Raw genomic sequence first — 27,044 nt, 5'->3', positions numbered from 1 at the left:
AAGCATGAGGGAGGGGAGTTTGGGGGGAGGGTGGTGCAGGAAAGAGAAAAGAGAAGGGCAGGCTAACTGAGGCTGGCAACAGGCCACCAACCCCCTCCAAGCCATGTTTCAATGTAGACAGAAGTAAACCCCAATAGACAGCAGCTCCTCAGCCTGCCAGGGCCTTACACCAGCTGCAGCGCATCTCGCTCTCTCCACTCAGCTCCAAGTGCAGATGTTCCCTACAGCATCACTTCCGCTTGACTTTCTTTTAAAGAAATAGCACACATATGTGGTGGTATTTCTACCCCTTCTAACAGGCCTCTTTTTGCCTTTAGGGGCCTCAAGTAAGGTTGAAACTCTGAGGACAGGTACTACAATGGCTGAATGAGCTGCTCCCATCTTCCATGGAAGGAAGCATCCATGGGCTAAGGAGCATTAGTTAATTTATAGGAATTTCTACTATCTTCACAGGTAGAGAGAGGCCTCTATAGTTTGGGGATAAGAAAAAAGGGAAAAACTAGGCTGAAGATTTTTAATCCTTGTTTCTTGAAGCAGCAGATGGTAGACGGTAGTATTACCACCTTAAAGGGATTCTGAGGACTTTATCATCATGGGGTCTGCATAAAGGCAGTCTCAAAGAATTTTTAAAAGAAATTCCAATACATTAGCATTTTACCAGGCACAAGTACTTGACAACAAGAAAGCCATTAACTTTTTCTAAAAATTAACAATCTGTTAGTCTCTTTTTTTTATCTTCATTTTACTGAGATATATTCACATACCACACAGTCATACAAAACAAATCGTACATTCGATTGTTCACAGTACCATTAAATAGTTGTACATTCATCACCTAAATCAATCCCTGACACCTTCATTAGCACACACACAAAAATAACAAGAATAATAATTAAAGTGAAAAAGAGCAATTGAAGTACAAAAGAACACTGGGTACCTTTGTCTGTCTGTTTGTTTGTTTCCTTCCCCTATTTTTCTACTCATCCATCCATAAACTAGACAAAGTGGAGTGTGGTCCTTATGGTTTTCCCAATCCCATTGTCACCCTCATAAGCTACATTTTTATACAATTGTCTTCGAGATTCATGGGTTCTGGGTTGTAGTTTGATAGTTTCAGGTATCCACCACCAGCTACCCCAATTCTTTAGAACCTAAAAAGGGTTGTCTAAAGTGTGCGTAAGAGTGCCCACCAGAGTGACCTCTCAGCTCCTTTTGGAATCTCTCTGCCACTGAAGCTTATTTCATTTCCTTTCATATCTCCCTTTTGGTCAAGAAGATGTTCTCCGTCCCACGATGCCAGGTCTACATTCCTCCCAGGGAGTCATATTCCACGTTGCCAGGGAGATTCACTCCCCTAGGTGTCTGATCCCACATAGGGGGGAGATCAGTGATTTCACCTTTCAAGTTGGCTTAGCTAGAGAGAGAGGGCCACATCTGAGCAACAAAGAGGCATTCGGGAGGAGGCTCTTAGGCACAATTATAGGGAGGCCTAGCCTCTTAAATGCTTAAATTTGTCTCATACACGTCTGGTAAATAAATCAATCAATCAGCAGTAACTAAGTACCTAATTTTGAAATCAACTTTGCTAAACACTGTTAGGGATATGATAAAATATACAGTATCTTTTCCTCACAGAGTATGTGCTCAACTTGAGGGATCTATGCATTTTATGAAATAAAATAATTGCATTTTCAAGAACAGCTGAATAATCTCTAATTGATCTATAAGGCTGTTGGTTCTTCTGGAATGAAAAAAGAGAGGAGAATCACAATGTCAAAACAAACTGAAACGAAACAAAACAAAACAGGGCCCTCAAAACCAAAGTTGCTTCTTTTGAAATTCAGGTTCAAGAGACAACAGAATCTTCCCTTAAGGGAAGGAGAGAAATACTGGCAATCAGCGGCAAGTATACTATGGTGGGCAGGTTTAATTCAACAAACATTTATTAAAAGTCTACCATATGAGAGGTACTAGATGTAAAAAACAGATTTAGAGGTGGTTATTTGTATGACACAGCAAGTAAATAACACAATCACAATTAGAACCTAGTTTTATCTAACTTAAAATTATTTATTTTTATATTATAATTTTTAAAAATACCTTTTTATTACAAGTTTTGTGATCATTACAGAAAACTACAAAAATACAGAGAAACAAAACAAGAAAATTTAAAACACCCATAATTCTACCATCCTAGAGAATCACAGTTTGAAGTATATCCATCAGTCTTTTTAAATGCATATATATATGATACATATTATATTTTACAAATGTGATCAATTGCAATGCTCATAACCATGAGGCCACATGGCTTTCAGAGAAGGGAGAGATCACGTTTTTGGCAGTTCTCTCTCTCTCCCACAAGAGTCAACCACTTAAAGAACAGAAAAGTCATTGCCTGACTCACCAAGCCCAGCAGGTTATGTCTGTTCCACCCTACACCTCTCTGGGTTCTTTAAAGTAAAAAAATTTCAAAAACATCTCATTACTCTCTACCCTCCTCCTGCACATCACCCTGAGCCCAAAATAGCCAGGTGCGCTGAGTCATTACACAGTCAGCAGAAATGCTGCCCTTAACACACCTTCCACAACGCTCCCAAAGCAGAAGACTCGCCAATGAAAAGGGCCTTAAGATATTATGTGAAACAGCTAGATGCAAATGTCTGGCTGAGGATGATTCCTTAGGGGTGGGGGTGGGAGCTTTGTAGGCCCTCACCAGCAAGAACCCTTGGTGTTCAGCTCAATAGATGGCTTAATCCAAGAGCTTTTACTTTAAAGTAAAGAAGCCTTTCTCCCATAACATTCTGTTACAACACAGATGAATCATTCATTAGTGAAAAAAAGGACAGCTGCAAAGGGCAACCATATTCTTGCCTCCCTGAAATGGCAAGACAACATGACTGCTGCCCATGCTAACCTTCCAAGCTTAAGCCAGTCCCAGCTAGAAAGTTTCACCTTAGAAGAGGTAGAAAGTCTGACTCTGACAATGCAGTCCACGATGACTCCAACCTTACCTCACTAAAAGTAATGTATAAAAATAAACTACTCGTTGGGAACTTATATATCTGATGCAAAAGATCCACCCACACAACATGGTGCTGTATTATTTAATTAAGCAGGGAGAAGGAAGTTTATCATCTCTCTTACCAACTGGATGAAAGTACCTACCAAATGGTCCTAGAATTCCCTCCAATTGATGGAAATGAAGATGTATTTGCAGAGCTAGTTTGTAAACTTAAAAGCAATGGAATAAATCACAAAGGAAAAGAATGACATATTTAACTAAATAAAATTTTAAAATTTCAGTACCTTAAAAAACAGAAGCAAAAAAAAAAAAACCAAAACAAAACAAATATAAACAGGGAAATTACCAATGATTATAGCGAGGATTTACTATCTTTACTATCTGAAAAACTCCAATAAGTTGATAAGAATTGATAATAGGCTGGAACAGAAAAATGAGCAGAGAACAAAACTACAGAGAACTGTAAACTGGTTAATAAAAGTAGAAAAAAATGTCCATTCTCAACAGTAATCAGAGAAATGCAATTTAGAACAAGATAGGTTTTCTCCTATCATTTATTCAACAAGTATATGAATGCTTACTTTGTGCCAAGAACTACAAAACATTAATAGTATGCAATGCTTGCAAGATGGTGGGAGGTAGCTGGGTATTCTCAAACACAGCTGAGAAGATAATGTAAGGTGGTACACTTCTTAAGAAAGCAATCTGGCACCATGTATCAAAAGCATGAAAAGACTTCAAACCCTTTAACCCAGCAAATGAGCTTCTAAAAATATATTCTAATAAACCAATATGAAATGCAAAGGTTTTATGTACAAAGATGTTAATTTCAGCATTATTTATATTACTAGAAAATTAGGGGGAAAATGCCCAGAGTAATGACAAATGAATATTAGCATATTCACATGAGAACATTATTCAGCTATTTAGAATTATGGTTAAAGAATTTTTAATACTCGGAATACTTATAATAGTGAAAATAGCAGGATCAAACATTTTATACTCAATATCATTTCAACTGTGTAAAAGAAACTTAAATATTTATACATACATATAGGAAAGAAGGCCATTGCTGGAAATTTGATTTACAGGTGGTTTTTTTTTTTTTTTCTTTTATTTTTCAGCACTCTCAACAAAACCCAAAATGTTAAATCTTTTAAAAAAAATTATCTGGTTTACATAAATAGGACAGAGCAGCTCCAGTAAGCTCCAGTAAAGTGTTAAATGAGTAAGAAGAAGAAATAAAAGCATATTTCTGGGCAAGAAGAAAGGACAGAGGGCAAAAAACTGAAAGATTTAGGAGCTCAGAAAGGACAGAACTTATCCTGTTCTCAAAGAAAGTTTACTTTCCTAGCCCCAAGCTATCAACTCCAGAATTAACAGTAAATACTAAAGACATACCTAAGGCATTTTAATTTAATGCCAGATGCAACATATGCATTTGGAAATTACATTTTCAGAAAAGTAACCTTATAAAAAAAAACCAAACAAGGAACGACAGTAAGATTATAAGCAATGACCCAGATAACAGATGCTCCTGACCTGGTCATTCAATCTCCATTGCCTAGACTGACCTGCTGACAAACTCTATTCTTTGACTTGAACTTAATTCAATACATATTTATCACAAACTTACAACCTGCCAGGAACTGTTCTAGATGGTCATGATACATCAGTGAATAAAACAGGTCAAAAAGCCCTGCCTGCAGGGAGCTTGCATTCTTGCAGAGGAGGAGTAGAAAAACAGTATATACAAGCATAATAAATAACTTATCTGGTATTTAGAAAATAAGTATTATGAAAAAACAAAAGGTAAAACAGGATAGGCGTGATAGGAGTGCAGAATGGGGTAAGAAGTAGCAGTGTTAAATAGGATAGCCAGAGTAGATTTCCTGGAAGTAACATTTAAGCAAAGACTTAAAGGAGGTGGGAGATTCAGCCACAGAGATAGCTGAAGCAGACTGTTCCAAGCAGAGCAAACACAATGCAAAGGCCCCAAGGTGGGAGTGTCCCTGGCTTATCAGAGGACCTGCAAGAAGGTCAGTGTGGCTAAAACAATAAGTAAACCAGGGGTGAGCATTAGTGAAAGAGGTCTGAGAGAGAGGCAAGGGAGGGGTGGGGGTGAGGGGTGGGGTAAACACTGTGGCTTTAACTCAGTAAAATAGGAAGCTGGTGGAGGATTTTGAACAGAGAAGTGACATGATCTGATGTTTTAAAAATAATCAACGTGACTGCTGTATATAGACAGTAACCAGGTTGCGTGAGTTACAGGAGGGAAGAGGGGCAAACACATGACACGTGGGTGACCACTAAGGAGGTTCAAGTCTTTCTGGATTGTCTTTTTCCTCAGTGTTTAAAAAGAAGTTTTATCCACCAAGAGTTTTAAGGCTATGTTTGCGAAGAGGGTTTTCTCTTCCAATGAAGAATCTTGAAGAATGGATCAATGGCCCACTAAACCATTAACTGTGTCCTTAGCAGGCATCTTAAAAGAATGATTACCAAACATTTCCCTCCTCTCATTGCCCTGACATGAGTTCTGGGCATCACCCTCTATCAGGGGAGAGGAGAAAAGAGGTTATACAGAACAGGCAGTGATAGCAGGGTGACGTCACAGGTGTGCCTCAAAGAAGCCCCCAGTGAGTTCAGCTCATAAGCACTCTACAGTGATTTACTCTACCCTGCCAACGCCAGCTGGAGAAGAAATGAAGAAAGCTGACGCAGCCTTAAGCTCTGGGCAGGCGTTATAAGATCTTTCTTCCTCCAGTCCCCTGCCAGCCCCTCCCTTCTTTCAGCCGCTGATCCTTGCTTCAGAAGCCAAAGTGTGAACAGCACGTGTCTGGATTTCAGAAACCTGCCCAGCAGTTGGAAATTCCCTGCAGCGTGTCAATTGCTGCATCTGCTGTTGGCACTTGGGGCAAGGGATCACACGGGCATTTTCTGAACATAAGCTTCATGTTAGGAGTCTTGTATCAGAAGAAGTGACTAAAGAAGCCAGAAAACTCCAATTACAGTAAATAAATCCCTAAATATATGATAATCTGACTTCTCAAAAAGAAACTGAGACACACAAGCAAACCAAACAACTCTAAAAACAGCACTAGCCAAGAACAAAAGGACAGTGCACCCTGACTAATGGAAAGGATTTTATGGGCCAACAGGGTTCACCAGATATGTAGTGTAATGTAGCTGAAACAAGAGAGCACTCTTTTCCAGATCGCTTGCTCACACCCTTTTGGCAATAAATGGCTTCTATCTCTTTAGCTGTAGGCCGTCCTCCTCATTCCTTTTACCTTTCTTCCCCACCCAATTAGCCCTTGGCCTATACTTTGAACATCTCTTGGACAAATAAAAAAAATGTACGCCCAATTACACCATCTGCCACAAGAAAAGGTTGTTGAGTGTGCAGGAGCTGGAAAAGGAACGACTCTTTGGAAGAGCAACCTACATGCCCCTTGCTACCTGGATATGGGGATCCCAGTCACACTGCTCACAGGCAGCAATTTAAAAAATAATTGAGTCTGATGGTAAAAATAAAAATGCAATCATGGTATTTCCAATGGTAATAAGGTGGGCAGTCCTGGTACCTAGATTCAACCTCTCAATGAAACTACTAAAAATCCTGGGGAAAATATTTTTAAAAATCTTTTAAAAATATTGATGAACTAGTAAATAAAGGAATACTCTGGTCAGGGACTGAGTGAAGACTGAAACCCAGAGAAGTAGGTGTGGCCATATAGCCAATCTTTATCCTAAGAACATCTGACACCTGATCAACTTGAGCTTTGGTTCTCAAAGCTTCATGGGTACAGACAAAAAGAAACCCAATATCTCTGCCATAAAGCTAGGATCCCACACGGTACACCCAATGCATAAGAGTGAATCATAAAGAACCACCTAACCCCTTGAGAAGACTGCTGGAAAACTGATTATCTCAAATGTTGGGGCTTATTGGAAGAAAAAAAAATTGCATTGAAAATTTGGACTATACACTAGCCTCACAAGGGTTTCCAGCCTGAATTCACATTACCTGAGTGGTCTGAAAACCCTCAAGCAGATATTTTAATTTAGAATGATTTAATATAGACTGGTAATACACCGGCTGTGGAAAAAAACAAACTTACATCCCTCTCTGGAGGAGCCCACCTTCATCCAAGGTCTCAAAGATTTCCTATTAATCAAATCTCAATGAAAATGAGCAGATCACAATAAAAATAAAAACAAAGGAAACAAGGCACATGAGCGAGAAACAGCAGGAACTGCCTTACAAGGATCACTTCAGATTATGGAGTCTCCTTTTTTTTTGTTTCCCCCTCACCCTGGGCCTATGGAGTCTCTTAAACAGTCATATTTAATATATTTTAAAGACATAAAAGACAAGCTCAAAAATACATTCAGAGAACAAAAAACTATAAATAAAGTCAGAACAGATCTGAAAAGATAAAATATGTGGAAATAAAAGTACATAATAATTGACATAAAAACCTCAGTGGGGCATATTAACAGCAGATTAGCTATAGCTAAGAAAAGATTCAGGGAACTGAAAGACAGAACTAAAGAAATTATCTGTAATGTAGCACACAAAGAGAGAAAAACAATAGACAGGAGGTTTAAACATCAATGACAGAGTATGGTCTAACAATGTCTAATCAGAGTTACAGAAGGAGAAAAGAAAGTGTGGACAGAGGCAGTACTTGAAAAATAGTGCAAAAAAATTTCAAAACTGATGAAAACCATCAATTTATAGATACATGAATCCCAACAAACTGCAGGAAAAATAAAAATAAATCCAAACCTAAACAAATCACTAAAAATGCAGAAAATAAAAGATAAAGAAAGATCTGGAAAGCACCCAGAGAGAAAGGATAGATTACTTTTAAAGGAGAAACAAATTAGACTGATAGCTGACTTTTACTCAGCAACAGTGGAAGCCCAAAGATAGGGTAATACCTTAAATGGGCCAAAGGAAAATAAGTGTTAACCTAGGATTCCATTACTAGTGAATATAGATCTTTTAGGAATATCAGCAAAATAAAGGCCTTTTTTAGTTAAATAAAAACTGAGCAAGCTTGCCATCAAAAGAACTTTACAAAGTAAATTCTAAAAGAATATATTTCAGGCAGAAAGCAAATGATCCAGGTGAAGTATATGAAATACAAAAAGGAATGATGAGAAAAAAAGTAGTAAATATATGGATAAGTCTAAACAAACATTTAAGAACAAAATAATAATATTGTAAATAAAACAAAAATAAAAACAATAATAATTTGTCTTGTAGGGTTTAAAGTAAAAAAGAACTAAAATACCTGACAACCCTAATATAAAAATTGATAAAACAATGAATAGAATTTAAATGTTCTATGGTCCCTCTATTGTTTAGGAGGAAAGTAAAAATGTTGATTAACTTTTGACTTTCTGCAAGGTAAATATCCATGTTGTAATTTTTAGGGTAACCATTAAAAAGAAAGGAAATTGGTATGGGAGGGAGAGGTGGGGGACTGAGGAAATGGAATGGAAAAAAAATACATCCAGAAGAAGGTAAGAAAGGAGGGAAAAAAAAAAAAAGAAAACAGAACAGGCTGGAAAGTGTTAAGTGGTGGGAGAAAATACTTACAAAACATATACCTGATGAGGGACTAATATCCAGATTATATAAAGAATGTGTCAACTTAAAAATAAAGACAAACAACTCGATTAAAAAAGGGTGGGGAAGGCAAAAGATCTGAACAGACACTTACCAAAGAAAAGATACAAATGGCAAGTAAACTCATGAAAGTCATTCAGCATCCTTAGTCATTAGGGAAATGCAAATTAAAACCAAAATGGAATAGCGCTATGCATCCATTAGAAAAGCTAAAATGAAAAAGACCGACAATACCAAATGTTCAAGAGGATGTAAAGAAACTGGAACTTGCATACACTGCTGGAGGTACAACAGTGGTACAACCACTGTACAAAACTTCAGCGCTTCCTTACAAGTTAAACATTCAGTTACCATAGAACCCAAAAATCTTTTTCTAGGTATTTACCCACTAGAAAAGAAAACACATGTCCACAAAAAGACTTGTACACAAATGGTTATGGCAACTTTATTCATAGTAGCCCCAAATTAGAAACAACCCAAATGCCCATCAACAGGAGAATGGATAAACTGTAATTAAATGAATAAAATGTAGTATTATAGTAATGAAAATGAATGAACTACTACTACACATATCAGCATGGACCGATTTCACAAACATTACATGGAACAAAGAAGCCAGAAAGAAATCTATGATTATTACGAATCCATTTATACTCAAGCAAAACTAAACTATGTTTTCTTTAGGGATGGATACTTAGATAACACTATAAAGAAAACGAAGAGAATGAATTCCACAGGTCATTCTGTAGTTCCCTGTAGTGAAGAGGATGGGAACTACAAAGGGGAGCTTCTGGGATACTGACAATATTTTATTTCTTAACCTGGGTGGTGGTTACATGTTATTCTCTATCATTCTTTCAAATATTTTATACTTTCATACTCTTTTCTGTATGAATGATATATCCACCCTTGTCCCCAAGTCAAAAAATCACAACCTCTTATAAGAGTGGCATGTGAAAAGCCGCTTTTTTAAAAGCAAGAGAGAAACTAGAAACGGTAGTGAAAATAAGTAACAGTGTTCCTAAAGAGACACTCTATATCCCAAACCAAGAGAAAGACTGAACACTTCTTTTACCAACTGGTCATGAATAAGGCTTTCCCCATTGCAAGAGGGCCATTCTCCCCTACCCATGATAAGTAAACATGGTCACCCTAGAGAGCCTTGATCTGCCCAAACTATATCCTTCTGCCAGCCTATTACCTGTCGTCCCACCTGAGTCTCAAGCAACTGGGAGAGCAATGACTCCCCTGATTCCCTTATCTCTACTTCTGTTCCTCTTCCAGCCTCAGGTCAGATTCATGGATCAGTTTTCTCTTCAAAGAGCAGACTACTCACATTGGGAGAAAAATTCCTTACATTTTCTAGCTGTCTCAATCAAGTCCAGAGAGGGCTTTCTATCTTCTGATATAGAAGGCAGGACAGTTAAACCTGGGTTTAATTTACTAGCTGTGTAATACTGCACAAGTTACTTAACCTTTCTGATACATTTCTCCTCACTTATAAAATAGGACACAAAATATTTCTCTTGCCTGTCTCAGAGGGCTGATGTGAGAATCAAATGAGAATCCATATGCAGAAACTATAAAGTGTCTTACGGTAACATCACAGTGCTGTTGCTGTTGTTGCTGTCATTATTGGCTATGACCCCTGAAAGCTACAATATTTCCCTAGACCAACATTTAGTTGCTTAGGGTCCGAAGTGCAACTTAACTTCTTTCCTCGGAGAACACATCTCCATTCCCTGTGAATGTAACAAACAGTACCTATCTGACCTGACCTCCCTGCAAGCTACAATTTAAATTCTACTCCTCAGGAAAAACTTAAAAAGGGCTTGAAAAAGGTAGCTGAGAATTCTGCTACAAACATTCTCCCAAACAATGTCTCTCCTTCAGAATAAGTCCATTTTGGGGCAAGAAAAAAATCAAACTTAGCAGCTATGAAAAGGCAAGAGAGATGAGGTCTACAGCCCACATTAACCACTGGACAATGATGGATACTACACTGCCACACGCCACGCCAAAGCAGTCATGGACCAAACTACAATCCCGACATCTTGGGGTAAAAACAGAGACCATTTCTTCAACCAACGTAAAAGGCTTAATTTTACTGACATATCTGAACTTTCTCATTTCTTTACCTTTCCATAACAGCTTTTCCTCCCCCAGCCTCAAGTAACAGAGTCATTCTGAAAACAGAGACCCTGGAACTGAGAGTTGGGAAGATAGGTAGGTCCCTCAACATTAACTTTTTCTGCTTTTCCAGGAAACTTCAGGCAGATCCATAGGCAGAGATTGCGGAGGGAAGAAGTGTGCACCAAGCAGCCTGTTGATAGCTCTATCTCCCCCACAGGGATACAGGGCATAGCTTAAGGATGCCTCCTCCTCTGGTGTGCCTTCCAAAGAGATAGCCTAGTCCGACCTTAGGATCTGTTTCTCACAAAATTTGTTGACCAGGCTGGCTCCCTCTTTGCTAATAAACATTTACTCTAAAATGGCAGCCCTGAGAATGAAGGTCAGGCAGCACTGATTACCTGCAGAAATCTAACATGGCCCAAAGACTATAGCGCTAAAGTTATAGAAGGAGGAATGAGAGGGACAATTTATACAGCTAAACTCAAGCCTAACCCCTTATGAAAGGTGGATTTCCTGTACAACTGTTCTGACAAGCAGAGGATTAGACACTTCATACATTCTACTTGAGTAAGAGACTCAGACAGAAGTGAATCATCACAGAGGAGCAAACTGCTTTTCTGAAGGTCTCTGAGGTTGCTGTATGCTGGGAGACAAAGAAATTCTGGTTGTGAGCTCAGCTTCTCAGCCAGAGCTAACTTCCATACACTACAATGGCACGAAGGTGTGAGGTCCCCACATAGGATCAGGCATCCCATACCTCTGGGTTAGGTTCTAACAGTCATGAACAGACAGCTGTGGTTCTCTATCCCTCTGGAGACTCCCAAGTGACACTCCCTCTACCTCCTGCAATTTAGAATTACTAACAGACCATGAAAATCAAACATAAAAGATAATAAAAGGAATGCCAGTCTAGCCCCAGTCCTACCTCAATCTCAGCCCCCAAATACTTCCAGAGTAGGGAGCACCAACGGCACAAGCAAGAAGTGTCTCTTGGGTGCCCTCTTGCTGTCACCATGGCTGTTTTGCAGGGCTGAAATGGAGGCCTGCTCTGACTACGAACTGGTAGAAGAGGAAAAAGAGGAGGAAAAGAGAAGGGGGCCAGGACACAGAAAAGGGAAGTTATTCCAGTGGTGGCCAATGAATAACAACCAATGATTTATAGGAAGTATAATCCAATAATACAGTAAAATAAAACAGTGTGTGCCTGAGATGGTTTTGATTCCAGGAATTACAAAACATATTTCTAAAAAGAGGTTGGGGGGAGGGGGCAGGGGGAGAAAGAAGGGGGGGGAACAAGATTGGAGTAAATTGGGCACAGATGGGGGATGCAATGGGGTTTCAGTGATGCCCTACCACAAATGTTGCTTCAATTATTCCTCTTCAAGAAACTCGAGTTTTATTTTCTTAAATTACAGAATTTTTTAAAAATTAAAATTCTTGGAGTGCTTGTGGTTTAGATCAACAGCTTACCCTACAGCATCATGTCAGCCAATCCGATGGCTACTGAAGTGTTAAATGCTGAGCCACATGGAGAAGGCCCCATTTCTCCCTTCAGACTCGGGAATGCCTTAGAGAGATTACCAATTGTGACATCATTCTGGGAACCACCTATCTCGCCACCACCCGCTACAGGACAGCTCTGGACAGTGGCCAGGTAAGGAACACACTACTCACTGAGAGCTGGCTTGCCCAGAACTGTGGCTTTCCTCATCTATGCGTTCAACAAATACTTACTGAGTGCCTAATAAATACCAGACACTGTGCGAGGGCCTTCAAACATCCCTTGTCCTGTCTCTCAAATTTATTGGTCCCCAACCATCTCAGGGTAGCATATTAGAATTCTAGACTATCAGTAGTACCACTGAAGTAGGATTTTCAATAAAGCCCATTATGAGAGGAGGAGATAAAGATTTCCCTACCAATAGCCTGAACCAATGATTTTTAAGATCACTGCTGAGATCTGAAAGTTTAGTTGGCTAAATGATGTGGTATAACTCAACTTTTCCCCCATGGGCAAATCTGGGAATAGGGGAGGGCACATCTAGCCTCACAACCTCTGCCTCTGGGCAGGGTTGATTCCAGGAAAAACCATAACCTAGGAAAAAAGAGAACGTGCCTTTCTCTCACTCCCATCTAAGCCTTTTCCTCCTTTTTGCCTTCTGAGGTGTCCAAAGCTTTTCAACAGCTCTTTGTCTCTCCTGACTGCAAGGAAAGCACATTTGAAAAGTAGTCACACTGAAGTGTTACTAACAATATTCCCATCCCTGTCAGTATTTTGAAAACAGGGTACTTACATAAGGCTAGTACTTAATACATATATATGCATTAGAGGCATCAGCAAAGCACACTTTTTAGTAAGGACTCCCCTATTGCTCTCCAAATCATACCCCTCTTAGGCATCATACCCATGGGAAGGCCTAGGCACTGATTAAGAGAATCCAGATTCCTTGTAGGCCACACGATCACCTCTGCTCCAGGCTGGAAGGCTCCTTCTCCACAGAGTCCAAGAACTGACATATGCAAACACCCACCCAGAAGGACATGTCCAAGAAGGAATGGAATGAAAAATGATGGCCCAGATGTTCTCTAGTTTGCAGTGGCTGCCAAATCACCACAGACACCAAACACCTGGGAGGGCCAGGCAGCAGGAGGCACTTGCTTCCTGGTTTCAGACAGCCAGGGACCCATGGCTGGGTGGTGACTCTGATAGCAGGCAGACTGGCCTGCAGGGAAGTCTCTAGAAGGGCAATGGCTCACTGGACTTGGGGGGCTGAACACTTAGGGCTGATTTATCACTTCCTTACTCATAAAATTGTGATTCAAACTGCTGCTGATTACTGAAGGATTTAAATCTTTACCCTCTCCTCAACCCCCTTCCCTCTCCACCCCCGGCACAGATGCTGCTACTCAGCCACAACACCCGCTTCTTGCCACTGTCCGTGCAAGCACAGCACAGGGGCCCAGAGAAGATGACTCATGTGCTGGGAAATGGAAAAGTGCATCTTCCCACCAGCCAGCCCTGCTGAGTGCTCTGCTTACCCCTCTCCCAATGGCAGCCCACACAGTGGGTTCTGGAACAGCCGCCTCAGCTGCACACCGGGTACTTGGCAGCACGTCCACAGAGCTCTCTGTCCTAGCTGAGTGTTACATCCTGTGGCCCGGGCTGTTTTTTTCCCTGAAACACCCTAGGAGCCTCTGACCACCTCAGCTCGTACTCCTCTTAGCACAGCTGGCTCATGGAGGTGAGAGTCAGGACAAGACCAGAAAGAAGCAGCAGGGTCTCAAGTATAAGCTCTTACATGTCCTTCCTAGCTAGAGGATCCTCATTATGCCCAACCATGGAAAAGAGTCCTAGAAAAAGTGCCTTGGCCTCAAGGAGGGTAACTACCTATTTCCTCCTTTCTCTGTTCTCACCATCTCACCTTCCTTTTACCCATATCTTCTTAATGTGTATTTAACAATAGCTATGAGGAAAGGACTCACTGGTGGCCTATGAAAAGACCAATGTATTCCTTTTCATGGAGCAGAAGTTGCTGACAACAGATGCTTCACAGGCAAGAGCTGCAGGTCCTTCACATTCACACCTACAGAGGCCACAGGTCACTTGATGTTGGAACAATACCTTGGCAGAGGCTGCAGCTATGTGACAGGCGGCTCACTGAACTCTGTGGGTTGTTTTTTAGTGGGAGGCAGTAAAATGAATGGGAGGGCACCTCAGGAGGCCTCTGTTTCCTGAGTCCGGTGAGCTTCCCACTTTGCAGCAGAACTAGCAGAGTAACTATGAAGGAATCAATCTCCCTCCCTTTTGGACTTCACAGCCTCACCAGGTCAGCATTTTACAAACTTTATTTCCTCCTTCCTGGAAACCACCACTGCCCCTCAGGACTCCATGCTTCCTCAGAGCTGCTTAAATAAATAGCCATCCCAGGAATAATTAGCCAAGTTCAAAAAGGCACCTAAGCCTCTACATTTTGCCTTCTGCTGGGAATTTTAAATGCTGCAGCAGGCAGCATTAGAGGAGAAAATCACCTCTAGGATTCAAACATGGTTGAAAGCGCAGGCAGACTTTGCAGAGTCCCAGGAGGAGCCAAGTTCTAAGGAAAAGTGTGGCATATCCACTCATCAGGGAAGAAACTCCCCCATCAGAAGCAAGCTGAAGCATAACCCCCAAATACAAATGGGAAGGGAAACACATCAACTTCAGGGCAAGAGAAAGCACTAAGAAAAGGTGCAACAAGAGAACTAGCTACACTCTGTCCAGAAACGCCAGATCTGTTTTACAACAGAGTCTCCACGGGGCAATTCCCACTTCCTGGGATTTCAGATAATAATCTTTCAGCCCTGAGACCAAACAAACACTTGCTGTCAGTGCTCTGAAATGATTCCTTGGCAGCAGAGCCAAATCTCCCTTGCAAACAAACACACAAAATAATGTCACCCCCATACCACATATCTTCAAGTCAAACCACATAATCCTTACTGAGGTGGGGTGGAGGGAAGAAAAGGGATCCTGGTAACATCCTTCAACTCTGACCTGGTCATCAGAACAGTCCTGCCAATCAGTCCCCCTCCCTTCCCCAAAAAACAGAGTGTTCAGAAAAGCATTTCAGAATGCACACTAGTATACCAGCCAAATTCTGGGCCTGGTGGTTTTTGTGCTTCCAGATTTGAGTCACCAAAGCTCATCAATTCTCTGTTCTTACTCCTTGGCAGACTCCCACAAGGGATATCCCATAGGGAACTAGACTTTTCCATATTGAACAAACAGGGTACATGAGCCCAGAAACAGCTATTCCCAATCCCTGCCAAGCGTATGGTCTCTGCAGTGAAACATTTCAGCAATGCCTCTCCCCTGGGAGGGACTCTGGGTCTGCAGTCTCCAAGAGGCCTTGCTGTTGCCTTTAGCATGGCCAGATGTGCAACAGCATCTCTGGGCTTGCAAATTAAGCTCCGTACCCATGATTCTCTCCTTTTCTCCCACCCAAACACTAGAGATTCACATAGATTTCACAGAGTAAATTAAAGATCTGAGAGGCAATGGTAGGAAAGGTAGTGTATGTGTGTGCGTGTGTGGGGGGGGAGGATAGTGTGTGATAACACAGGAAAAGAAGCTAGAGTAATCTCTGTCTAAATTTAAAAACTGGATGCTCCTTACCTTTCAGCTGGGAGTTGTGCACAGCAAACATGTTGATGGTCATAAGCTGCAGCATGCGGGTACTTCCGATAGGAGAGGGGCTGTGCTGCAGTAAAACCTGGAACTCCTGGAGGACCTTCTCAGTCACGGCAGGGAATGTCTCCATCCTGCAGATACAGTTAGCCCATCAGTGAGGCACATCCCCAAGAGCACTTACTGCTCACAGACACACACACACTCTTGGAAAGCAGATAACTAACATCTAGGATGTTTCTTTGCTACTTTGAAATATCTTTCTGGTATCCTGCGATTTTGAACAAAGAGGAAAAAAATAAAGGGTTCAGAGTTTGGAGATGGAAACAACTCAGTTCTTGGATAAATCACTATATGAGAAATTATGTTTTGGTGTGCTATTTCCTAACCCCTGGTGATAGATAACTGGATCCAAGCTAATATCAAACTTTCTCTCTGAAACAAACGATTTTTTCTAAATAGAGAACAAATTTCCTTTAAACTCTATGACCTACATATTCTCCAAACTCTAGTATAAAATTAAAAAGCTGTATTCTATAAAAAAAGAGTTACATATATCTAGTTACATATATCTAGATTATTTACTTGTGCTTCCAGATTTGAATCAACATAGTTCTATTGCTGTCTTCTTAGGTACTGTCATACTAATTGCTCCTACTAAAGACCCCAAATTTCCCCTTGAAGAATCCCTAGACCTAGGGCCCCAATGATCTGTTTTAGTCTTTCCTGTGTTTCTATCTTTCTCCCTCATACAAGCCTCTGCTCATCAGGGTCTGTATGTTTTCAGGCCAGTGGAAATATAATGCCCTGGCCAAGTGCCACTCCCAATACAGGAAGAGCCTGTAATGTAAGGAGGCAGAAATCCAGCCAGTGACCTAGGGCTCCTAAGGAGAGGTCATTCAAACCACTGCTTGCCAAGTGTGGCCACCAGTTCCAAACAGTGGTGCATGCCTGGAGCTCCTTTGGCAACAGGCACAAACCACAGCTGAAGCCCTCAGAAATAAAAAGCAAATTCAAACCTGGTGCTAGAGAGAGAAACCAGGCATAAGGGCCTTAGGACCATACTTAACAATTCAACAATTTGTGGTCAGCAAAGTATCTTTTATCCATACCCACCTCAAACAAACAAACTGCTTATGGTACATTGCGGGGGGAGGTTCCAGGGTCGAGAAGAGCTGTGAACTAGATTAATAAATAGGTTCTGGAAAGCCTTAGAGAAAGGAACCTTCTCAAAAGATATGAAACAGTTTCATCAAAATCTAGAGAAAGGTGCTTCTAGTTTCACCAGCAGCTTGGTCCTTTCCTCATTGAGAAGGACCCTCCCCAGATTAGAAAACTCCAAAGCTCTCTGGCACCCTGGCAATCTTCATTCCTTGCCTTTGGATGACAACTCCTATTACTGACCCACTGGTGCCCAGAAGTCACGCCACAGCTATAGGTCAATTACAGTTTACATTCCAGCTCCCTTCTCTGCTGAGCTGTCCTCATTTTCACCGGCATAAAACATGCCAGGTGGAGGATTGTGGAAAGATGGTGGAGTAGGAAGCTCCAGGTATCAGTCCCTCCACCAGAACAACTATTAAACCGGCAGAAACTGTCTGAAGATATAATTTGTAACAAGTACAAAAAAAGGTGGGAGACAGAGGGATATAGGAATACTGTATGTGTATGTTACTGAAGTGAAGTTGGTATCAAATCAGATATGATTGTTGTATATTTAAGATGTTAAATTTTAACCCCATGGTAACCTCAAGGAAATGATATGAAAAATACACCAGATAGAAATGAGAAGGGACTCAACATGGTACATTACAAAATCAAATAAATATGAATGTAAGCATTAATGGAAGAACTGAGGGTCCAAAAAGGTCTAAGACTTATAAACACTAAATAGCAAAATGGCAGAACAAAGTCCTGCGTTATCAGTACTGACTTTAAATGTAAATGGATTAAACTCTGCAGTCAAAAGACAGAGATTGGCAGAATCGATAAAAAAGCATGACCCAACTATATGCTGTCTACAAGAGTCTCAACTTAAATTCAAAGACATTCAAGTAAGTTGAAAGTGAAAGGATGGAAAAAAATATACCACACAAGTACTAACCAAAAGAGACCCGGGGTTTGACTTCCTGACTGAAAATGGTGAAGAATGGACTTACTTAAGCTAACAAACTGAAAATCTAGACACACATTTTCTGATACACAGAGATACTTCCACAGAGATCATGAGCATTATGTTTCTATAAATAAAGTTAACATTAGGCTATGGTGGAATAAACATTTAATGTCAAGGCTCTATTTGGGAAATATACTAGAAAAGTTAATGTATATGGCTGCCATTTTATGATGCCAATAAAACAAAATTAATCATGTCAAATAAACTGTTATAGTGTGATCTTTTTCTATACTAACCATTTCTCATGAAAACCAGTTCCTCCAGGAATGATCCTCTCACATGCCCATGCTCTGCATGTACATGCACCCAGTATGGACTGAGAAGCATTAATTTGTAAATTTGCAGATGTATTTCAAAAAAAAAAAAAAAGAAAAGAAATAGTTTTACATTTAAAAGAGAGAGCGAAAGAGAGAGTGAGAGAGAGAGTGAGCGAGCAAGCTGGGGTAGCTATACTAATATCAGATAAAACAGACCTTAAGTCAAAAAGTGTTTTGAGGGACAAAGATGGCATTAAATACTGATAAAGGGGTTAATTCAACAAGAAGACATTACAACCATAAATATAGAGCCCCTAACAGCAGAGCCCCAAAATATATGAAGCAAATGCTGACAGATTTGAAGGGAGAAATAGAAGGTTCTACATTAACAGGAGATTTTCAAATAAATTCATTAACCTCCCCCCCCATGAGGGACATGACTCTCAGGGGAATGAATCACCCTTGTGACATGGACATGACCCCCAGGAGCGAGCCTGGTCCTGGCAGTGAGGGACTGAAAATGCCTACTTGACCAAAAGGGGGAAAAAAGAAAGGTAACAAGCTGAAGTCACAGTGGCTGAGAGATCCCAAATAGAGTTGAGAGGCTATCCTGGAGGTTTCTCTTATACAAGCTCCAGCTAGACATCCCAAATGGCCACAGTATGCCATGTCCTTACCAACAGTAGTTCCCAAGTCCCTACCTGAGATTCTATAAAAGATTCACTCATTGAGTTTTATCTTTCAGAAACTTAAATCCACCAGAGTGTTCCTATACCAGACAAGTCCTAAAGAGGCAACAGCCTCTTTAAGATCAACAATCAGATGCAGCCCCCTTCCCCATACCGTTGACACCCCCTTTAATATGAACAAATTAGGGTGCTCATTGCCTAGAAATCCCTGAAGTTGAAAAAGAGATTAAGTGAGAGGAAGGGGTAGCAACAAACAAGATAAGATTTAACAAAGGTCTATGAATACTGAAACTTTATATAATTATATATATATTTGGATGCTGGGGTGTTGGAAGGGCTGGAAGGAGGTAAATGACAAGGTGGAATGTAGCCTATAGCATCCTTTGGGATTTGCTCTATAGCTGCTTGTTGAATTGTGCCTTGAAGGTCCTCACCTTTCTGTATATACCTTGTATTGCCTAACAGGGAAGGGACTGAGACTTTGGAACTGCAACCAACAATTTTTGAAATTACCTATATAACTGCCTGTTGAGCTGTACATCGAGAGTTGGCACCGTTCTGTATGTATGTTATATTTTATAATAATGGAAATGGCTGAAGTTGTAGAACTGTGACCCATGACATTCTTTGAAATCTGCTCTCTAACAACTTGTGATGTACTTTGAAAGTTATCACTGTCATATATATGTGTTAAAGCTCACAATATAAAAATCCATATAAAAATAGGAGGAGATTTTAAATACATCATTTTCAATAATGGATAGAACATCTACACAGAATATGAGTAAGAAAATACAAGACTTGAACAATACTTTAAACCAACTAGGCTTAACAGACATACATATATCACTTCACCCAACAACAGAATATACATTCTCCTTGAGTGCACATGGATCATTCTCCAGGATAAATCATATTTTAGGTCACAAAACAAGTCCCACTAAATTAAAAAATTTTGAAATCATACAATGTATCTTCTCCTCCTACAATGGAATGAAGCCAGAAATCAATAACAGAAGGAAAAGTGGAAAACTCACAAATACGCGGAAATTGAACAATATACTCTTAACAACCAATGAATTAAAGGGGAAATTAGGAAATATCTTGAGGCAAATAATAATGAAAACATAACATACCAAAACTTATGGGATGCAGCAAAGGCAGTACTGAGAGGGAAATTTCTAGTTCTAAATGTTTACATTAAAAAAGAAGAGAGATTTCATATCACAGACCTAACCCCAAAACTAGAAGAACTAGACAAAGAAGAGCAAATTAAGCCCTAAGTGAGCAGAAGGAAGGAAATAACAAAGATTAGAGCAGAGGATAAATGAAACAGAAAACAAAAAATAATAGAGAAGCAACAAAATCAAAAAGTGGTTCTTTGACAAGATCAACAAAATTGACAAACCTTTAGCTAGACTGCTGAAGAAAAAAAGAGAACACAAATAACTAAATTCAGAAATGAAAAAGGTGACGTTACTACCGACCCTACTGAAACAGAAAAGATAGAGGAGGATACCATCAATAACTACATCTATAAATTAGACAAACAAGATGAAGTGTACATGTTCCTAGAAATACACAAACTTCCTACACTGACTCAAGAAGAAACAGAAGACCTCAACAAACCAATAACTAGTATAGAGATTAAACCAGTATTCAAAAACCTCCCAAGAAAGAAAAGCCCAGGACTGGCTGGCTCCAACAGGGGAATTTTACCAAATATTCCAAGAAGAATTAACACTAATCCTGCTCAAACTCTTCCAAAAAATTTACGAGGAGGGAACCCTCCCTAATTCAATCTAGGAGGCCAACATCACCCTCATACCAAAGCCAGATAAAGATACCCCAAGAAAATTACAGACCAATATCTCTGATAACAGTAGATGCAAAAATCCTCATCAAAACACTAGCAAAACTGAATCCAATAATATATTAAAAGAATTATACACTATGATCAGTGGGATTTATCCCAGGTTATGCAAGGGTAGCTCGCCATAAGAAAATCAATTAAAGTAATACACCACATTAACAGAGTGAAGGAAAAAACCACATAATCATCTCAAATGACAAAGAAAAGGCATCTGATAAAATTCAGCATCCCTTCTTGAAAAAGGCACTTAGAAAACTTGGAATATAAGAAAACTTCCTCAACATAAAAGGCATATACAAAAAATCCACGGCAAACATCCTACTTAATGGTGAAAGACTGAAACCTTTCCCTCTAAAATCAAGGATGCCTGCTGTGGCCACTGTTATTCAACACTGTAGGAGAAATTCTTGCCAGAGCAATTAGGCAAGAAAAAGAAAGGCATACAAATTGGAAAAGAAGAAGTAAAACCTTCCCTATTTGCAGATGACATGATCCTATGTCCAGAAAATCCTGAAAAAATCCACAAAAATGTTCAAAGAGCTAACAAATGAATTCAGCAAAATGGCTGGGGTAAAACATCAATACCCCAAAATCAGCAGGGTTTCTATACACTAGTAATGAACAATGAGAAGAAAACAAGAAAAATTCCATTTACAATAGCAACTAAAAGAATCACATATCTAGAAATAAATCTAATCAAGGATGTAAAGGACCTGTACACAGAAAGCTATAAAACATTGCTAAAAGAAATCAAAGACCTACATAAATGGAAGGACATTCTATGCTCACGGATTGGAAGACTAAGTATTGTTAAGATGTCGATTCTACCCAAAACGATTTATAGATTCAATGCAACCTCAATAAAAATTCCAACAGTCTTCTTTGCAGAAATGGAAAAGCCAATAATGGAAAGATAAGGGGCCTCAAATAGCCAAAGTCATTTTGAAAAAGAATGAAGTTGAAGGCTCATACTTCCCAATCCTAAATTATTACAAAGCCACAGTAATCAAAACAGCATGGTACTGACCCAAGGACAGACATACAGACCAGTGGAATCTAATTGAGAGCTCAGAAGTCAATCTTCATATTTATGGCCAACTGAGTTTTGCCCCAATTGGGAAAGAATAGTCTCTTCAACAAATGGTTCTGAGAAAACTGCATCTCCATTTACCAAAAAAAAAAAAAAAAAAAAAAAAAAAAAGGAGGACCCCTACCTCATGCCTCATACAAAAATCAACTGAAAATGGAGTAAAGACCTAAATATAACAGCCAGGACTATCAAACTCCTAGATGAAAACATAGGGACACATCTTCAGGACCATATGTTAGGCAATGGTTTCTTAGATTTTACACCCAAAGCACAAACAACAAAAGAAAAAAAACCTGATAAATGGGATCTTGTCAAAATTAAAAACTTCTGTACTTCAAAGAACTTTATCATGAAAATAAAATGGCAAGCTACCCAATGAAAGAAAATATTTGGAAACCACATATCCGATAAAATATATGCAGAATATATTTTAAAAAATCATTCAACTCAACAACAAAAAGACAAACGACACAATTAAAAAATGGGCAAGACTTGAATAGACTTTTCTCCAAAGAAGATCCACAAATGGCCAAGAAGCATGTGAAAAGGTACTCAACATCATTAGCCATTAGGGAAATGGCAAATCAAAACCACAATGAGACACCATTTCACACTTACTAGAATGGCTAAAATTTAAAAAACAGAAAATTACAAGTGTTAGGGACGATGTGGAGAAATAGGAACACTCATTTATTGTGGGTGGCAATGTAAAATGGTGCAGCAGCTGCGGAAGACAGTTTTGCAGTTCCTCAGAAAGTTAAGTATAAAATTATCATGTGACTCAGCAATCCCACTTCTAGGTATATACCCCAAAAGAACTGAAAGCAAGGACTTGAACAGATACTTGCACACCAATGTTCATAACGTCATTATTTGCAATTGCCAAAAGATGGAAGCAACCAAAGTGTCCATCAACAGATGAATGGATAAACAAAATGTGGTATATACACACAATGGAATATTATTCAGCCCTAAAAAGGAATGAAGATCTGATACATGCAATAACACAGATGAACCCTGAAGACATGTTTAGTGAAATAAGCCAGACACAAAAGGACAAATATTGTATGATCTCACTGATATGAAATAATCAGAATAAGCAAACTCACTGAGTCAAGATTTAGAACCCAGGTTACCAGGGATGGGGTGGGGGTAGGGAATAGGGAGTTAAAATTTAAAAGGTAGAGTTTCTATTTGGGATGATGGAAAAGTTTTGATAATGGATGGTGGTGGTGATACTACAACATTATGACTATAATTAACAGCACTGAATTATATATTTGAATGTGGTTAAAAGGGGAAATTTTAGGTTGCATAAATGTTACTAGAATAAAATTTTTTAAAAAATCCATGGGACTGCATAACACAGTGAACCCTAGGTTAAACCATGGACTATAGTTAATAGTACAATTACAAAAATATGCTTTCATCAACTGTAACAAATGTACCACACCAATGTAAGACATTAATAATGTAGTGTTATGGGAATCCTGTATTTTATGCGTGATTGTTTTGTAAACCCACAACTTTTGTAATATAAAAACAAAACATGCCATGCATTTGCTTTTTTCCCCACACATGCCATTTGAAGTACCCTTAAAAAAAAACAAAAACAAAAAAACATTCCTCCCTCCCCCTCTGAAAAGTTTTAGAACCGTTAAAACTGTTTGTAGGTTTGGAAAGGCAGAGAGTGATATGTCTGGGGCTGGACAGGATCCACTTTTCCCCATGGGCTCTAACAAAGATTTCATTTTAACTCCTGACACTGTGCAGCACTCTTTCTGGTTGGAGGTGGGGAGGGGGACTAGCACTTTTCATTACAAGAATAGCAGAGTTCACTCTGCTTAAAAAGCAGCCACACTAGGCAAGTTTCAGAGCCATGTGTCTCTGTGTTAAAAGGCAGCAGAGAGCCAGCAAAAAATGACATGACGGAGGTGTCACGTGGGACGGTCTTGCTTCAAAACGGTGTCTGAAGAAGCCTCTTTTCTGGGATGGGAATTGAAACAGATCCATTAACACTCCCTAGGTCAGACTGAAGTTTCAAAGAAGCACCAGGCCAAACATTCACATTTTCTTTTTTTTTTCAAGTTTTTAAAAAATCCCCCCTTTGCCTTTCATCTAGCTCAATGTGATTAAAACAAAAGAAAAAAGTAAAATGCATAAGGATATAAATTAGACTAACTTGAAATCTGGGATACAATGGAAGATGGATCTACCCAGACAAATCTGCTTTGTCAAGTAATAATGAAAGAAGCACAGATAAGAGAGCTCCTCAGAGCGCAACAGGTTCCCAATTTTGTAACCAAAATGATGCCCGACTTTGGCCTCAAACTATCTGTAAGTACTTCTATATCCTTCTCTATGAGGAATAAGCTTTACTCCACCCCAAATTACAGAAAATTAGACTAAAACTGAGATCATATTATACAACTTTTGTTTAAAAATACAAACAACCCACAAAACAAAATTATGTGTTTTTATAGATACATATTTAAGTATGTAACTGCTGTAAAAAGGTCTGGAAGAACACATAAACTAAACTGTAGTGACATGTCTTTGGAGGGGACAATGGTTAGGGGAGAGCTGAAAGAAATTTTAGCTTTATCAGTAATGTTATATTTATAAGGAGATTTTGCATATTACTTTTGTAATAACTGTAAAAGTTTTAGCCCAGAAGAGGACAGCAAGCATAAAAAAGATAGTCATTTGTAATAAAAAATCTGAAGCAACCTAAAATTAAATGCCCAACAATAGAATATGATTAAGGTGGCACACCCAAACAACTGAAGACTATTTTTTTAAGTTGTATTAGATTGTGGAAAAATGTAAGTAAAACAATTAATACGATTTTCTAAAGATCAAGATATAATAAATGAAAACAAAGATGTTAAAGCATTTTAATATGACCCTTTTTAATACATATTTGAAAAACATAAGTATGTGACTGTGTAGGGAAAAATGTTAACAGTAGATGGTTAACTCCGGGTAGTAAGAATAAGGGTAATCATTATTTTTTCTTTTTGCTGAGTTGTCTAAATATTTTACAATGAGCACTGAATAATAATAAAAAAGATCTTCCCTGCAATGAAAACTTACTGTTTTTGTATTTACAAATATTTGTTAATTTTAAAAATAAATCAAGACACAAACATTTTTTTAAAAATACAAAGTCCAAAATAAATATATCAGTCCCTGAGTTTCAAGACTTTGAAGCTGTGCAAATAGTATGACCAGGCAAGCAAATAAAAAATAAAGTGGTAACTTTAACCAAGGGCAATAATTGGAAGCAAAAGTATTCTACTTGTTGCAAATCAAGAGGGTGCCGGCTTCCCCACCTCTCTCAGTCCAGTCTAAGCGCAGGTCGATCTGCCTCTCAGCAGGAAAGCATCTGCGTGTCAGGAGCTATACAGCACCCCTGACTGATTCCTCTTCCTGAGAAGACTCTGTCCCTCTCCTTTAAAACCACATTAGACACAATCATTTTCAGGATATGTATTACACTGACTTAAGTGACTGTCTGGCAAAGTGATCTCTAGGGACACCTTGTCTCATTTGAATGGCAGTTTCAAGAGACCAATCTTTCAAACAACAATGGGACCTAAACCCAGGAGAAACTCAGACAGTGACCAACGAGGCAGGACCCAGCCCCTTACATGCTGAGGAACACAGCTTGGCTACACAACATTCTCTGCAGAAAAGAATCCAGCTTCCTAACTTTTCTCAACTTCTGTTTCTTTTTTTTTTTTTAAACTGAGGAAGATACGAGCAACCCAGAAGCAAAAAAACAAAACCAAAAAAACTAAGCTGGGTGACAGGGTAGAAATGAGAGAACAGAAGCACAGAACATAAGGCCTGGAATGGACCTCAGAGATCATCTATTTAAACCACTGACAAGGAAACAAGCCCACAGAGGCTTTGACTTTGTTCACTCTCTAGATCTTGTAACTAGTAAGCCGTGAAAAACAAAATCACTTTGGCACTTGATCCCATCTAACATCTCTAAACCTCGTTTCGACTGAATCTCAGAGTAAAAAGACTTCTCTTGCACATATACTAGACACTCAAGTATATACTGCAATTTGGAATTCAGGCACAGAGACCTAAGACCTGGAGAGCAGCATCAGGCCTTTTCTCAAAAAGCAGGCAGGGCAGTGATGCATCTTCAGCTGCTCCCCATTAAGTCTCCTCACTCTTAATTTGTTTTCAACGCCTCCCACATTTCACATCATCTCGGTAATTAGGCAGCAGTCCATGATACTGTGTGTGGCTTGGGCTTATTGCTTTTCTTGTCTACTAACAGATTTCTATACTTTTTTAAAATAGAAATGTTATTGCTGTTCCTGCCTTCCAGAATAAATATGGGGCTCAATTCTTTCTTCCAGGGATGCATAAGAGAAATATTCAACAGGAGGCTGGAGTGCCTAGAATTCACATATTCTCCTCATGTGAACACTACTACAACCCCTTTTTTCTAAGGTGAAACTGTCTTTGTGCCAGCCAAGTATGCTGTATGTAGGAATGGAAGAGATTTTGAAAAATAATCTGGACCACAGTACCAACCACTTCAGACAAATGAGATAATCTATTTCTTTTCAAAGGCCTCCAGAGAAGAAAATTCCCAAACTTCTTCCCCTGTGAAATTTTCTTACACCTAACAAAAATCTCTCCAGTTGCAACAAAAGCCTATTTTCTCTTACTATCGTCCTTTAAAAACTGAGACTACTTGATTATGATTCTTATATTTAAACACAGGGTATCCCACAGCTGCTTTAAATAAACCTGTTTTTACCCTAATCTTTTAGGAAAGATTACTTTTTCCTCTCAGATCTTATTTTCCAATGTTTTTTATCATTGTTGTGATTCTTTCCTAAACTTCTTCCAATATATATGTATCTAACTATGAGAATTAAAAAAAAAAAAAAAAATGGGGTGGGGGTGGGGACAAGGGCCTAACTAATGCATAAGCTGATAAAAATATATCCTAAACATCCCT

At 39.2% G+C, this 27,044-nt stretch overlaps 1 protein-coding gene across 2 annotated transcripts in view; it reads right to left on the bottom strand.

Moving 5' to 3' along the window:
- Positions 1–27,044, bottom strand: part of SMG6 (SMG6 nonsense mediated mRNA decay factor) — a 226,197-nt gene that overhangs the window by 153,991 nt on the left and 45,162 nt on the right. For both annotated transcript variants that reach the window (XM_037809231.1, XM_037809232.1), the window contains exon 10: positions 15,955–16,100. In XM_037809231.1, the coding sequence (XP_037665159.1) occupies positions 15,955–16,100 (146 nt within the window). The remainder of the gene's footprint in view (positions 1–15,954; positions 16,101–27,044) is intronic.

This window comes from Choloepus didactylus, chromosome 18, assembly GCF_015220235.1.
Source record: "Choloepus didactylus isolate mChoDid1 chromosome 18, mChoDid1.pri, whole genome shotgun sequence".
Classification (NCBI taxonomy): domain Eukaryota; kingdom Metazoa; phylum Chordata; class Mammalia; order Pilosa; family Megalonychidae; genus Choloepus; species Choloepus didactylus.
The sequence above is the reverse complement of the archived record's forward strand: the minus strand, read 5'-3'. Positions and strand labels throughout refer to the sequence as shown.